This window comes from Eubalaena glacialis, chromosome 20 (assembly GCF_028564815.1).
Source record: "Eubalaena glacialis isolate mEubGla1 chromosome 20, mEubGla1.1.hap2.+ XY, whole genome shotgun sequence".
NCBI classification, from domain to species: domain Eukaryota; kingdom Metazoa; phylum Chordata; class Mammalia; order Artiodactyla; family Balaenidae; genus Eubalaena; species Eubalaena glacialis.
In genome coordinates, this window is record NC_083735.1 from 18,398,573 (window position 1) to 18,415,198 (window position 16,626).

General features: G+C 41.7%; 1 protein-coding gene across 3 annotated transcripts in view; it reads left to right on the forward strand.

Moving 5' to 3' along the window:
- MTMR7 (myotubularin related protein 7) overlaps positions 1 to 16,626 on the forward strand; it is a 93,935-nt gene that overhangs the window by 22,580 nt on the left and 54,729 nt on the right. The window contains exons 2-3 of one of the 3 annotated variants that reach the window (XM_061177592.1): positions 14,183 to 14,305; positions 15,521 to 15,683. The exons of 1 other annotated variant lie outside the window; for it this stretch is intronic. In XM_061177592.1, the coding sequence (XP_061033575.1) occupies positions 14,183 to 14,305; positions 15,521 to 15,683 (286 nt within the window). Of the gene's footprint in view, positions 1 to 14,182; positions 14,306 to 15,520; positions 15,684 to 16,626 lie in introns of those variants that run through there. One more of the 3 variants, XM_061177593.1, reaches the window with a different exon arrangement.

The window sequence follows — 16,626 nt, forward strand, 5'->3', positions numbered from 1 at the left end:
CAGTGAGAGTGCTGAGTCCTAACCACTGGACCACCAGGGGATTCCCCAAAACATCCTTTTCTATATAGGAAAGTTGACTGACTTTTTTCTTCTTTTAAAAGCAAATTTCCCACAACTTATATTTTTCAGAGTATAACCTTATTTACTGGAATTATTTGGAGATTTGTAGATCTGTAGAAATAAGTGTGTCAAGTACCTATTTCTTGTGTGGAGAAAGGTCTTAAATTTTCCAGCCAATTGGGGAAATATGTAGATTCTTCACTTTGAAAGCTGACACACTAAACATCCTTATAACATGCATACAATTCAGAATCTTTATTTTCATTGTCCTTTTGTGCAACTAGCATAACAGAATATTCTGGATAAACCCATTCATTCTTTTACCTCTTACTTTTGAAAATTAGATCAAGATTACTGGAATGAACTTTTCTACCAATAGCTACCCATGGGTGTGTCATCACTCCTTGGATTATGAGTCTGTTTCAAACTGGGTTTTAGTCTTTCCAGATCTGAACCCTCCTACTTCAGTTAACCTGCCTGATACTGGCTCTGTCCGGACAGAAGTTAGTGCTTGAGGGGATAAGATTGAAGAGGCGGGCTCTGTAGGCTAGTAGAGGCTGCCGGAGGAAGCGGCAGAATGGGGGTTATCTGCGCATGCGCAGATTTTGGTAGCTCAGTATGTCTTTGGAGAATAATCAGTGGCCTCTATTATATGATTTTGGCGATGGTTTTGGGTATTAAAAAATGAACCTGCTGAAAAGGTAAGGTGCTGCCAGGCTGTGGGAGGCCCTGATCAGTAGTACTGGGAGCACTGAGGCTTTGAACAGCGAGTGATGTGACAAAGGCGTGAAGTAGGATGCAAGCTGGGAACAGAGGGCGTGGTAGCCGTGCGCCGGGGTCTGGCTGCTCACCGTGCATTCTCCCGGGCTCACTGAGGGCCCACGCCTGCTCTGCCCACAGTTCGTGTGCTTTTGTGTGGCTCACACCGGGTCACTCATCAGGTCACTCCTGTGACCACTGTGACTGGCTTAAGTGTACGCGTAGGACCCAGTGAAATGTAGTGAGGCTGCATGGGCTGCGGGGAACGCATCCGGTGAGGCTGGGTTTCTGGAGCCATCGTGAGCAGAGAGCCGAGAGCCAGCAGAGAGGGAGGGGCCCCTGCCGAGAGATGGGGGGGGCTGGGGGCTTTGAACCCCTGGCCAGTCTGATCGTTATGGTTAAATGCTTCATTAAAATCCCTTTTGGCTGCAGCCATATGAAGTTGAGACTTCTGTCTTTTGCTCCTGGAAGAGTCCTGACAGGTGGAGTCAGATAATCTGCGGGCAGTGTTACTAATTAGGAGTCTTTGGGTAACTGGTCTGGGTCCCTGGCACAGGATAGATACTCAACAAATTAATAACATGAATTAATAAATTAATTACATTAACAAAGGTTAAACTGATGGGTGGCAGCCGTCTCAGGGATTTTTAATAGGTGCCTTGCTTTGTAGTATATCTGACTGTATTGACTAAGTTTTAGAGAATAATTTGGCTTCATAGCGGGATACATTTTTAAAAGACTTAATTTTTCAGGCAGCTTGAAAATAGGATTATTTTCATGCAGTCTGAATGTATGTATCCTACCCGCATCTCTCTCTGTGTTATGTCAAAGATATTTTATAAATTTTATGAAGGGCAGGATGTCTTAAGTATTTCTTCTGGTTACATGCCATATATTTTCTTGGATTGTGCTTTGTGATTTTTGCCTTTCCCTCATTTCTTCTCCAATATCTGACCTCTGAATAAAATGGTCCTGGGAAAAGACTTTCATTAGTTTTATAGTTTTAAACAGATTAAATCTGCCTTTTGGGAGAAGGATTGGTGTTTCTGATTTTTCTACCAAACGGCTGGATTAGAAGACTCCTGAAGCTTCCTGACTACCCCCGTTTTTTTAAAAATAAATTTATTTATTTACCTATTTTTGGCTGCGTTGGGTCTTCGTTGCTGCGCGTGGGCTTTCTCTAGTTGCGGCGAGCGGGGGCTACTCTTCACTGCGGTGCGTGGGCTTCTCATGGCTGTGGCTTCTCTTGTTGCGGAGCATGGGCTCTAGGCGTGTGGGCTTCAGTAGTTGGCGCGAGGGCTCAGTAGTTGTGGCTCACGGGCTCTAGAGCGCAGGCTCAGTAGTTGTGGCACACGGGCTTAGTTGCTCCGCGGCATGTGGGATCTTCCCGGACCAGGGCTCGAACCCATGTCCCCTGCATTGGCAGGCGGATTTTTAACCACTGCGCCACCAGGGAAGTCCCTGACTACCCCCTTTTATGAGTTCAAGCAACTTTATGCAACTAGGAAAAACGTGTATCTCTTAATTTCTTTAATTAAAATTTTTTTTGCAAACAAGTTTATTATAACATTTTATCATGTGATTTTTATTTTTTTGATGTGGATCATTTTTAAAGTCTTTATTGAATTTGTTACAATATTGCGTCTGTTTTATGTTTTGGTTTTTTGGCCGTGAGGCACGTGGGATCTTAGCTCCCCGACCAGGGATCCAACCACACCCCCTGCATTAGAAGGCGAAGTCTTAACTGCTGGACCGCCAGGGAATTCCCTACCATGTGATTTTATTTTTCCAGTTTTATTGAGATATAATTGACATAGAACATTGTATTGGTTTAAGGTATGCAGTATAATGATTTGATATATGTGTATATTGCAAAATGGTTACCACAGTGTTAGCACTCATCACCTCATATAGTTAACAGTTTTTTTCTTGTGATGAGAATTTTTAAGATATACTCGCTTAGCAACTTTCAAATATACAATACAGTATTGAAAGTACTTCTTTTTAAATTGGAAAAATCAGATGCTTTTTTTCCCTATTATAAGAGATTATGACAATTCCAAGTGGTCTGAAGAATGTTTTATTGCTTCACTTTTTTCTTCATCTATGTCAAAATATTCTGCAACTATCATTGAGTAGCCCATCTTTTTTGCAAACTCTGTCGTTACCACTACTGTAACAGGGGAAATGGAATCACAGACACGAGGTGAGCATTCAGTGGGAGCAAGAATGGAATCTCTGAAGTCTCTGTGATGAACTTGTTTGTCAGTAATTACTGTTTATTCATAACTACAGAGATGGACGCCTTTTCTCTTTCTCTCTCACACGTGTAGTTACTCGCAGGTGAAATCATTCATTGTCCAGGAGCTCTGCGTTCAAACTTAAAACATCCTACTTGTCCTTCCCTGGTGGCGCATTGGTTAAGAATCCACCTGCCAATGTAGGGGACATGGGTTCGATCCCTGGTCCGGGAAGATCCCACATGCCATGGAACAACTAAGCCCACAAGCCACAGCTACTGAGCCCTCGTGCCACAACTACTGAAGCCCGTGTGCCTAGAGCCTGTGCTCCACAACAAGAGAAGCCACTGCAACGAGAAGCCCATACACCGCAACGAAGAGTAGCCCCCGCTTGCCGCAACGAGAGAAAGCCCGCGCACAGCAACGAAGACCCGATGCAGCCAAAAATAAATAAATAAAATAAATAGATTTATTAAAAAAGTAATCCTACTTAGTGCCACAGGGACACCTACCATAAATGAAGCATTTCTATAATTGATGCGTGGCTGGTGAGAAGTGCACCTTGATTGCTGACATGGTTCTCCTGCTGCCAGAAGGTCATGGCACCTTATGACGTGAAACAGGCCAGAGCACCTGTCATGACTCTGGCCAGCAGGTCCTGGGACCACGTGGGAGCCAGGCTCTCCAGGCCACCTCAGTACCATGGCGGGCATGCACCCCTCCAGACCAGTGAAGTGAATAGACGGCGTTAACGTGGCCATTTTAACTTAATGCTCTACACCGAGTTATCAGTGCTTTAGCTTTAGTCAGAACTTTTTACATGTTAACCGTGTAACTCTGTCATTGAAATTTTAGGGAAAATGGAGGATTTACAACGTTAAGCTTGGACCGAGGGGGTAAAGTATGGGGGCACATCTAGGGAACGGGTGTGGGCGTCAGACACTTCTGGTCTGAAATCTGGCTCTGCCGCTTTCTAGCTGAGGGGCCTTGGGCAGTAGGTCTACAGGCTGCATGTGTATTTTATCATTCGTTCAGTGGGACCACTATGTCTAGTTTTCAGCCAGGGTTAGAAATAGTGTGCGGACAACACTTAGTACAACACCTGCCACTCAGCAGTTGCTCCGTTAATGTGATGTTGTTGTTGTTATTACCCTTCCTTCTTTCGTCCCTTCTGCTCAAGGGAGAAGTTGAGAGGAATCTTCCTCAACGGTGCTTCCTTCTTTACCTTCAGCTTTTCTGGAAAAGGCCTGGATTGGCCTGTTTGTGATTCTCAGCAGTTAGTGAGTGAGTGAGCAGGTAGTGGGCGCTGTTTGAAGCCAGCACAGCCTCCGTGCCCGAGACTGTGGATACCTGAGGCCGGGCTCTGTCCTCGGGGGCTTCCCTCCGTTGGGCCCCGAACACCGGGCTGCAGTGCAGCCCCTGGGCCGCTTTCAGAGAGTGTTGTGGCATGTGCTGTGGCCGAGGCTGGTGCTTCCTTTCCTTGGGAAATCGCGAGAGCTTTGTTGGCCAACCACAGTACGGAGGGGCTAAATTTCTTGAGATTTAGTATTGAGTCATTATCGTGTGTATTTTCACAACTGCTGTTTTCTGGGTTTTCTGACGTCTCTCTGAAGCACCTCTGAGTTAACCTGTGCAAGTGTGGTGGGAAGGCATTAAATACCTGTAGGTCCTTTTCAGGAGTCAGAACCCAGACAGAGTCGCTCAGCTGCCTGCACCCAACGGTTCCCTTTCAAAACCAGAACCAGAACCAGAGTCGAGGCCTCCTGACTCGCAGACAAATATTTTACTTTTCATGTTGCTGGACTTAGAAAATGTCATGATACCAAATTTAGCACGACAAACTATTTATCTAGTTGCTTTTCTTAGATTAGAACATAAACTTGTCTTCGGTTTTGGCCGCTGCAGACATTTTGATTTCTCCCTGTTCGGCAGCCTCTGGATCTCTTCCCCCGGATGCCTGGCCGTGACCCTCAGCCTACTTTATACGGGTTAGAGGACTCATCTGCAGCCCAAGCAAAACCGGTGGTCAGTGCCATTCATTTTCCTTTCTTTCATTAAAAGGTAACCCTACACTGCACTTCGGACTCCCTGTCCTACAGAGCAGCTTTTCTTTTCCAGATAGTCAGAGATGATTCTAGAATCCCAAAATGTTCAGTAGTCCAGTATGCAACCTGCAGGGTAGAAAGTAAAGACTTCTGTTCTATTTAGATTGAAATTAGAAGGTGGTGCAATGGAGAATGGCTGAGGAGAGGCTGTGTCTCCCTGTGATGGATGGGGGAAGGACCCAGCCGTACTTGTGTCCTGTTTCAGGCCTGGCAGTGCCGTGGAGGGGCCCCGTGTTTTCACTGAGGCTTTTCAGCCTCGGCCTAGAAAAGCTGATGAAAGCTTTTTTCCCCTCAATCTAACCTCAGCAGAGCAGGGATGGGAATGAAAAGGCTATTAAACTGGGGCACAGCCTTCTCCATTGAGTCTGTAAGATTCTTCAGGATGGACAAAGACTGCATCCTATTCAGCCTTCTGTTCTTCCCAGAACCTAACACCGTGCTACACAAAGGCATTTTGTTGAGTGGAATTGGATGTTTACTGTTCTTTCTTTTGGTTCTGAGAATCCTGAACGTCTCCTCGTGCCAACATTCGGGTTCCCGTAGCCCATTCCCAGGCCTTTTGTCTTTGGGTTTATCTCAAAGAAGAATGTTCCCATAGTGGTTTGTGAATATAGTTTTACAATATAATTTTCTCCTAAATCATTGTTTTTTTAAAAAAATTAATTAATTAATTAATTAATTTTTGGCTGCGTTGGGTCTTTGTTGCTGCAGGCGGGCTTTCTCTAGTTGCGCCTAGCAGGGGCTACTCTTCATTGCGGTACATGGGCTTCTCATTGCGGTGGCTTCTCTTGTTGTGGAGCATGGGCTCTAGGCGCTCGGGCTCACTAGTTGTGGGTCACGGGCTCTAGAGCGCAGGCTCAGTAGTTGTGGCGCACGGGCTTAGTTGCTCCGCGGCATGTGGGATCTTCCCGGACCAGGGCTCGAATCCGTGTCCCCTGTATTGGCAGGCGGATTCTTAACCACTGTGCCATCAGGGAAGTCCCAGCATTCTGTTTTCAAATACTAATTTCATGTATAAAGTTGCTTAAAATAATTGTTAACTGGTTATCCTAAACATATTAATTTTGGGTAACAGAACTAGAATGACCTCATAGGCATTCACCAGGGTCCACAGCCTCGGTGACCTGTGAGCTTGGCCTTTGGAGCTGGATAGCCCTTAGCTCCAAGCTGAGCCTTCCCATGTACTGCTTGTGTGACCTGGGAAGATTTGTCGGGTCACTAAACGTAACAGTGAAATGAGGATTATGTGAGGACCTAACTCATGGGGTTATTGTGGGGATTAACTGAGGGTCAGATATGCAGTGACAGCACAGTGCATGGCAGAGAGTAAATTCTCCAAAAATGTTTAATTGTTGTTTTTATTATTATTATTTTGGTAATTTTTACATAAGCCAACTGACGGCTGGGATTGGCCTGACCCATGCCATGTTGGTAGTTATTTTGAACACCTCCATTCTATTCCCTTCAGAATTCCAACGCTCTTCCCAGAATTTCTGCCGGTTCCCTCGGATGTTTGCATTTGCACAGTCTCCTCTAGCATAATCTGCTCCCACTGAATTAGTTCAGGTTATAGATTGTTTCACCATCCATTTAGGCACCTCTGGTCCATGACTCAGCTGTGTTGTATTAAAACCCGCCTCTTACTTAATTACACAGCCCTTGTCCAACCCATCAAGGCAGTATGGTATACAACCTACTCTCCTGAAGATTTGGGGCAAAGGAAAGGTTCAGTAAAGCAAAGGCAGAGATTAGATTTTTCCTCCCCATCCCTGGGTTTCTTTCCCCTGGCACTTTGCCACGTAATCAAAAAATGCTTAAAATAAGGTATAAATATTTTCTAAAATACACCAAAAGATTCACAGTGCTTATGGTTTTTTAAAAAATTTATTTTATTTATTTATTTTTGGCTGAGTTGGGTCTTCGTTGTGGTGAGTGGGCTTCTCATTGCGGTCGCTTCTCTTGTTGCAGAGCACGGGCTCTAGGCGTGTGGGCTTCAGGTGCTGTGGCACGTGGGCTCAGTAGTTGCGGCTCACGGGCTCTAGAGTGCAGGCTCAGTAATTGTGGCCCACGGGCTTAGTTGTTCCGCGGCATGTGGGATCTTCCTGGACCAGGGATCGAACCCGTGTCCCCTGCATTGGCAGGCGGATTCTTAACCACTGCGCCCAGGGAAGTCCCAGTGCTTGTGTTTCAATTATGGGACTAGGGTGATTTTCTTTCCTTCTTCTGTATTTCTGAATCTTTAAACATTGCATAAATAAGCATGTTTCTTAATTTTTAAAAAGACCAGTTTTAAAAGCTGGAGGAGAAGCTTTGTAGGACTGGGGAGATTTCAGTACAAGCAGGATAAACACATCCTTGCCCAGTGTTCCTCATCTCCTTTTTCTAATCCTTTAAAACGTGTTTCTCACAGTTTCCTCCGAATGGGAGTTATTTTATTTCCTGTGTGCATCACAGTGTGAGAAGCCCCCTGGTTGGCAACGCTCGTAGGCTTCTTTGTCTTGACGTGCCTGTTGCTTCTGGAAAGCTCTTTGCATGCTTTGGTCTTTTGCTGCTCCGGGATGGAGTTTGAGTGGTCAGGTTCCCAGCTCTGGCTTCTGCCCTCACTTCCACAAAGAGTAGAATCTCCACTTTCTCAGCTCTGATGAGTTCACTCCTCCAGCCGTTGTCTTATGGCTTCTGATCCCAGGGCTCCCACGACCCCTTCTGCATCTTCCGTGTTGCTGAGTCCAACGGGCATTTTACAGTTCTTGCCTTACTTGATTTCTCAGCAGCATTCGGCATAAACATTCTCCTTTTTAACCACTCCCTCTGCACCCTCTCCCCTGACAGCACGCTCTCCGGATTTTCCTCCTAACTGGCCATTCCTTCAGGTTTGCTTTTCTGATTCCTCCTCTTCCCTCAGAGCTTTAAATGTTGGATGCCCTCAGATCTTTCCTCTTGTCACTCTGCATGCTCTCCCGAGGTAACCTCTTTTTCAGTTCCATGATTTCAAATATAATTTATATGCCAGTGACTAAAAACTTAACTGCATTTCAGCAAACCTAAGGCATCAGTGACTGTAAGATGCACTGAGATTTTATTTACCACAGAGAAAGAAAAAAAAGTGCTGCCAGTTAAATGCCACAGTGGCTTCTTACCACATTAATCATAAGATACATTCCATTTTTGGAAATGTCAGAAAGTGAAAAATGTACACTCAAGAGTTAATGATAATAGTGTAATATCTTTTGCATAGATGAATTGCCATTTGCAGCGCACGAATGCCAAGTGTGTCTTAAGCATGGTGTTCCCAGGAACATGCAAATGAATTGCAATAACTTTGTCTTAAGAAGCTGGTGGTTTCCTGGGCTTCCCTGGTGGTGCACTGGTTAAGAATCCACCTGCCAATGCAGGGGACACGGGTTCAAGACCTGGTCCAGGAAGATCCCACATGCTGTGGAGCAGCTAAGCCCGTGCGCCACAACTACTGAACCCGCGTACCACAACTACAGAAGCCCGCGAGCCTGGAGCCCGTGCTCCACAACAAGAGAAGCCACTGCAATGAGAAGCCCACACACTGCAACGAAGAGTAGCCCCACTCGCCACAACTAGAGAAAGCCTGTGCGCAGCAACGAAGACCCAATGCAGCCAAAAATAAATAAATAAAATAAATTTATAAAAAGAAAAAAAAGAAGCTGGTGGTTTCCTAAGAGTCATTATCTCTCCAAGTATGAAAGAAGCCTTATTACCATATAGTTTATTACGTGTGTAGATGAGGTAGAATTAAGTTAGCCCAACAGTGAGGCAGAGTTATTGAACCAATGGGTCTTCATGATGGCGCCCAAACTCTTGAGATTTATTTCATTTTTTCTAGAATTGACTGACTCTAGTATCACAGTCAAGAATGTTCTGGCTGTCTTAGTGTAAACCACGTGGTGGTCCCTGCACAGTGCTCCCCATCTTCACAGAATTTCTCAGATAACAGGATTTTAATTTTTATTACTCATTTCTTTTATTACATCACTGGGAAATCATGCTGTTGGTGTTTCCCTCATTGTTTTTTATTTTTTCCCTCCCTCTCCTTCAGCATTACTTTTGACAGCTGTGAGACCTGTGAGAACGATTGCCAGATCTTGAAATGTAATTTTCCTGCAGCAGCATCCAAAGTTAACAAAAAGACATGGAAAAATCTCATTAAGTGTTCTAACCTACCACCATCTGCAAACATTGTTCTGTTCCACTGAGGTTTTCTAAAAATAATCTAAGTGGTATAGCTTTCTTCACTTCCATAGGGAGAATAATTCATACTAAATACTTTGGCTTCAAAATACTATCTTATGTTCAATGTGGTTACCCTAATAAAGTTTTGTTTCATTGGTTCTAAGTGCAGAGAAAATTATTTACATTCTGCTTTTAGATATTTTTAATTGGTATATCAACCCTGGACCTCTGGTTAATTTAGCTAGGCACATTTCAGCATGCAAATGAGTTTTTCCCCATAAAAATGTCCTAAAAATAATATATCCCCTTGCTTTTCTCCTCCCACAGTCTCTTCCATGATATCTTTCTCATAGTCACTTCAAAATAGAATGTTTAATGACAAAAATTTAAATACCATAATCCGATCGCGTGGGAATTGAAAAATATTCTCTTTAAAAACTCTTGGGTCAAAGAAGAAATAAAAACTGCAGTTATAAACTATCTAGAAAGTAATAAGAATGATAATATTGCAAACAAAACTCATAAGATGCAGCCAAAGATTTACCTGGAGGAAAATGATTGGACTTAAAGCTTGTTATTAATCAAAAAGAATGAAAATTGATGAGCTATTAAACCCAAGAATTTAAAAATGAGCAAAGAGGGACTTCCCTGGTGGTCCAGTGGTTAAGACTCCACGCTTCCATGGCAGGTGACGCAGGTTTGATCCCTGGTCGGAGAACTAAGATCCCACATGCCTCATGGCACAGCCAAAAAGAAAAAAAAAAAATTATAAAAAAAATTAAAATGAACAAAGAAACAAAAACCACATGATATACTCAAGGAAAGCATGTTAAAACATTTATTAACAAACACAAGCAGAAAGTAACGATTGGAAAAGAGAAAAATTAAGTTGATAAATCCAAGACCTGTTACTTAGAAGAAAAACATATGCATATCTAATCACAAAGAAATAAGAACATAGTTCACAATATTAGGAATGAGAGAAGGGGTAAGGAGAGAGGGATTTACCCACAGACAAGAATTAAAAGATTGTAAAGAATTTGAAAATCGGCAATAAGAAGATAATTTGAAAAGAAAATAGATGTCAAAATGAGATTTAGTAAAAAATAGAAACATTGAACAGATCTATAATTGCACAAAAAATTGAATGAATTATTAAAGTATTGTTTCTGTATGAAGAAGTGCCCATATTTGTTTCAAATACTAAATAATTTGTATGTTGAAAGCTTCCTAATTAATTTATGTAATTTTAACTGTGATGATTTCTTAAAAGCATAGATGCAAAGAAACCAAAAAGGAAAACAAGAATAAAACAATTATAGCAGATAAAATATAAGGAATATTGAAACATTAACACACTGATTCCAAGTTGGTCATATACCAAGATCCAAGACTTCTTTAAGGATTAAGAAATCTATTACTATTATTAATAGCACAGGACTAAACTAAAAAGTAAATATTCATCCAAATATATATTTAAAAGGCATGATGTTCATTCCTCATTTTCAAAAATCAAAACTCTTATTAAACTAGGAGTAGGTCACTTCCACTTTGTGATTTTTAAAAAAATCAACATCAAACTCAAGGGTAAAATATAGGAAGTGTTCCCATTAAAAACAGATGTGTACATGAAAAGATGTTAACCATTAACCATTAGGGAAATGCAACTAAAAGTCACAAGATACTATCTCATACCTACTAGGATGGCTATGATCAAAAAAAAGAAATTATTTAACAACTGTTGGCAAAGACATGGAGAAATTAGAACCCTTATAGATTGGTGGTGGGAATGTAAAATGGTACAGCCACTTTGGATTTGGAAAATAGTCTGGGAGTTCCTCAAAAGGTTAAACAAAGAGTTACATATGAACCGGCACAATTCCACTCCTAGGTATATATACACCCAACGTATGTCGTCATAAAAACTTGTATGAGAAAAAACTTGTATAAGAATGTTCATAGCAGCATTATTAATAATAACCAGGGCTTCCCTGGTGGCGCAGTGGTTGACAATCTGCCTGCCAATGCAGGGGACACGGGTTCGAGTCCTGGTCTGGGAAGATCCCACATGCCGTGGAGCAACTAGGCCCGTGAGCCACAACTACTGAGCCTGCGCGTCTGGAGCCTGTGCTCCGCAACGAGAGAGGCCGTGATAGTGAGAGGCCCGCGCACCGCGATGAAGAGAGGCCCCCGCTCACCGCAAGTAGAGAAAGCCCTCGCACAGAAACGAAGACCCAACACAGCCAAAAATAAATAAATAAATAAATAATTAAAAAAAAAAATAACCAAAAGGTAGAAACAACCCTAATGTCCATCAACTGACAAATAAATAAAAATGTGGTATATCCATATAATGGAATATTTTTGACAGTAAAAATAAATGAAGTACTGACACATTCTACAAATGGATGAACTTTGATTGAAACACGGATTGAAAACATGATGCTAAGTGAAATAAACCAGTCACAAAGTACAACAGACTGTACGATTCAGTTCGTATGAAATGTCCAGAATAGGCAAATCCATAGAGACAGAAAGTAGATGGATGGTTGCCCGGTGCTGAGGCGGTTAGTGGGGAAAGAGGGCTGACTGCTGCTGGGAACAGGGTTTCCTTCTCGGGTGATGAAAATGCTTTAACATTGACGGTAGTAGTGGTTGCACAATGATCTACACAATGCTATGAATATACTAAAAAGCATTGAGTCGTATACTTTTAATGGATGAATTGTATGGTATCTGAATTCTATCTCAATAAAACTGTTATTAAACCAATGAAAAGCAACACAAGAGTGTTGTTACCACTGTTATTTACTGTTATTCTGAAGGTTCTAGTTAATGCCATTAAACAAGGGGAATGAAGGTATAAATATTGGAAAGGAAGAGAGAAATTATTACAGAAAATATTCCTGTCTACTCAGAACATCCAAGAGACTTTAGTGAAAAAATTATTAGAACTGGTAAAAGAGTTTGGTAAAGAGGCAGTTATAAAACATACAAATAAAAATTAAGCCATAGGCTACTATCCTTACTATATAAACAGTTTTCATGAATGCATAAGAAATGATGACCACCTGGTATGAAAGTAAACCAATGATGTGAGGACCATTTATGAAAGAGACAGACTGATGAATAACCATGTGAAAGAATGTGGAGGACTGTAGTAACAAAAGAAGTATTTTTTAAAACCATAAGCTGGTAGGTTAAGAACACTGCTGTTGAATGACCATTCTTGATACACATAGACATTCACAAGGCCTCAGGAATGATGCAGCCACCCCCTGCATAAATTGTATGCCCCCCAAATATAGTAAATACCTAATTCTTTATTTGCCTCATTAGATCCCTGGAAATTGGGAAGAAGTGGGACAAGACCCTCAAGTACTATTCCCAGAAGGCTGGTTTGGTTCTAAGGGCTCAGAGGAAACTGAGGCAGTGGAACGTGTGGAGTGATGTTTGCCCTTGGAGTTGTCCTGACGATCCTGAGGGCTGTCCATTCAGTCAACTGTCCCCGCAGGGCTTCCTGGAGCGGTTGAGAAGCCTTGGGCTCTCCAACTGCATCAGCACAACAGCTTCTATATTAGACTAAAGAATGGAGCACATGTGATTCACTAGCCTCTCAGCTGCCTCATGGAAGCAAGTCAGCATCCTGATTTGAGGAATGAGGGTTGAGCCAGTGTCTTTTTGTAGACGGTTGATCCTTGGCAGTAGTAAGTAGCATTGCTAAGCACTGCCATCCTTACTAGAATGTTCATCGAGTGTTCGGGGTGGCTCTGCCTTATTGGAGTCGTCGTTGCTGCTTTTTTCGTTTGCCTGGTAGAAACTGTCTTGTCATTTCCTTTACATTTCATATTGAAATGATCCCGATGCACATATTCTTGAAATTACTCTACATTTCAGAGATGTATGCTTGATAAAAGTTGTTTCCAGAAGTCTCCTGTAGCAGTTTGAATTTTAGCTCAGGGGTGAGAATTCTATTTATTAGAAAGATTTTATTATAAATATTAGCATCTTAATTTGGTAGATTTTCTTGGTAAGCATGCAGAACATCTTCTGATACTTTTTGCTCCTACTAATTTATATGGAAGCAGATAACCTTGGGGCCATTTCTACAACTGAGAAACACATAGGAAAATACATTATTTTTTTAATAGAATGTTATTCATATATAGTTAATGTGTAAACTCAACTTTCATGCGTATGCTTCCTGCCTTAAAATTACATAATTACAGTGAAGTAAAAATGTTGACCTATTTAAAACACAGAAAGGGTATTCTTAAAGAATAGGATCTATACATGGGGAGGGGGAAGGGTAAGCTGGGACGAAGTGAGAGAGTGGCATGGACATATATACACTACCAAATGTAGACTAGATAGCTAGTGGGAAGCAGCCGCATAGCACAGGGAGATCAGCTCGGTGCTTTGTGACCACCTAGAGGGGTGGGAAAGGGAGGGTGGGAGAGAGATGCAAGAGGGAGGGGATATGGGGACATGTATATGCATATGGCTGATTCACTTTGTTAAACAGCAGAAACTAACACAACATTGTAAAGCAATTATACTCCAATAAAGATCTTAAAAAAAAAATAGGGTCTATAACTCTTTTGTGGTACATTTAAGGTTATACTTAAGGAATTGGTGAATTTTTATCTTTTGATATACAGAATCATTGTGAGATCTAATTAAGAGGGCAAGTTTTGGTTTTTATTATTGGGAGAATTTTCAAAATCATATTTGGATTAAGCTCGAGATTACTTACTGATTGTTTTTTGTGACTAGCTTTTTTGCTCTACTATGACCCTGTCACATTGATTTCTCTAGGTTGAAAATGTCCGCTTGGTAGATGGAATATCTTCTAAAAAGGCAGCCCTTGGTACTTTGTATTTGACGGCTACTCATGTCATATTTGTGGAAAATGCACCTGACACAAGGAAAGAAACATGGGTATGCATTCCTTATTGTTGGCTTTATGTGTTTTCCATTGTTTTAAGTAACAAGTTTTGAGCCTCTATTTTTTTGTTTGTCCTCAGGGTGAGGAGGGTGGGATTTGGCGTTTGGATGTTCAGAGGACTCTTTTTGGAACGTGGGTTTTTCCTTTTTTCTGTAAAGGGTCACATCCACTTGATCTATGTACTCATTTTAAGCACTAATTATTTGAACATCATCAAAGATAGACATAGAAATAGCCAGAGCTATAAGTGCTGCGTGTCACAGCTGTCAAGTAGAGATTCAGTAATGTTAGTGTACCAGATACAGCATCTACACAGTGCTTTATTTGCAATCCACTTTATTTGTAGCATCCTGTAATGCAGGCCATTTAGTCATTTTATTATGTTGTCCGCAGTTTTCTCATAATTTAAAAAAGAAAAAAAAATCTAGGGAACAGTCCCATCATCGGGTATTTCTGCTACATAATAATGAGACCATTAGATAGTTCTTATTTTATATAGCCACCCAGCCATGACATTATGACCAGAACCAGAGTCCCTGAGTTGTAGATTTTGCCTTTTCTGTAGTCTATAGACTTTATCTTTTCAGCAGAAGGTGGCAGGCACTACTTAGTGGAGAGGAATTTAAAGAATGAAGCATTGCCACTGAGGGCTGAGCAGAGAGAGACCCTCCTGAAACGCCAGAGCACTTCAGCATGATTTCCTTTCAAATAAATCTCTTCTGCAGCCTGCCTGACCACCAAGAGCTTCGAGAACAATAATCTCACGTTGCTGTTGAACTTGAGAGCATTCCATGTGGAATTAAGGAGCATGGTGGCACCTCCCAGCGGAGCTGTCTCTAACTTTTGTTGATTGCAAGGTTTATTTTACTAATTTCTCATGACCTTATTTAATTTTAGCTACTCAGTGCATTTCAACATTTGACGGCCCAAATGTTCCCTTACCTGGACCTGTGCAGGATTGTATGCTGAATAGTTTGCTTCATATAATTAGCTTGGATATCAGAAAGCTTGGCATTGAAAAATAAAATGATAAATTCAGACAGTTGGCTCCTACCCCAAACACATAGGTTCTTGTCATCTGAGTGCAAGCCAGCTGAAGGTCAGGGAGTGTTTCTTGTCTATGTGTGTGGCTCAGAGATCTGTGTTACTTTTTGTCCTGTGTATCTGTTATTTGTGCTTAGTTTACCCACATTAACTTTTGGTGGTAGATTCTTCACAGTCAGATTTCCACCATCGAGAAACAGGCGACAACGGCTACTGGGTGCCCTCTGCTCGTTCGCTGCAAGAACTTTCAGCTCTTACAGCTCGTCATCCCTCAGGAAAGGGACTGCCATGACGTTTACATCTCTCTCCTCCGCCTTGCAAGGCCAGGTAGGGCAGAGCGGCTCGGCATTCAGCGTGGGACCCACTCTTAAGACATTCACAGATTGTGTTGAAGAAATATGGAGAATACTTCATAATTACAGTACTTTAGGAATTATCCCAGCCTTCAGATGAGGCCAAGAAATCTGACTGATAGAGTTCCTTGTCTTTTGCGAGGGGGCCTCTGTCTGAGTTACTGTATGAGCTTCTTTCATTATTCATAGTTTTTATCTTGGAGGGGGTTATAATTGTGCTTCACTTTCGGGGTGAAGTCATCCCAAAGTATGCCCTTCTGATACTGTGGTAGTCAAGCCACCTTGACTGAGCCCTAAGACAAAACCCACAAATTGTTTTGTGTGGAAAACATTGATATCAAACAGGTCTAGTGCAGTTTTCCCTATTTGGGGGCTTTTAAGGTTTGGTTTCTGTTGCTTTTTGATAGTAATATGTATTTCCCAAGGTTGGCATAACTAGACCTTTGTTAGCATCAGTGAATGTTCGGGGTATGTATATGTTGATTCTCCTAAACAAAACCTCCTTAAGTGTCGTGGAAGGAATGGCTGATTTGAAAAATATATGCTATCAGTTACTCTCTGGTTATGTATCCCTCATCTTAGGGTCTTTAGAATTATAGCTTATTATGCTTTAAGTCTAAGAAATTTATAGCTTACTATGCTATAAATGTATGAAAATCTACACAGGTGTTTCTTGTGTATGTGGCTTGTGTGAACTGTGGGGTTCCTTTGTTCAGTGTCTTGGAAGTATACAGTGAAAGGAGGTCATTTGTATAACAGTAACATCCATGGTAGTGTTTACCCAGAAGTCATTAATAAGGGAGATAGGACATGCGCTTATAGTTACTTTACTAAATGCTTTTTGATTCAGGACAAGAAGTTTGATTGTAAACTCTTCAAAGCATTTGGTTGGGTCCTCAGATTCTTATGATACGACT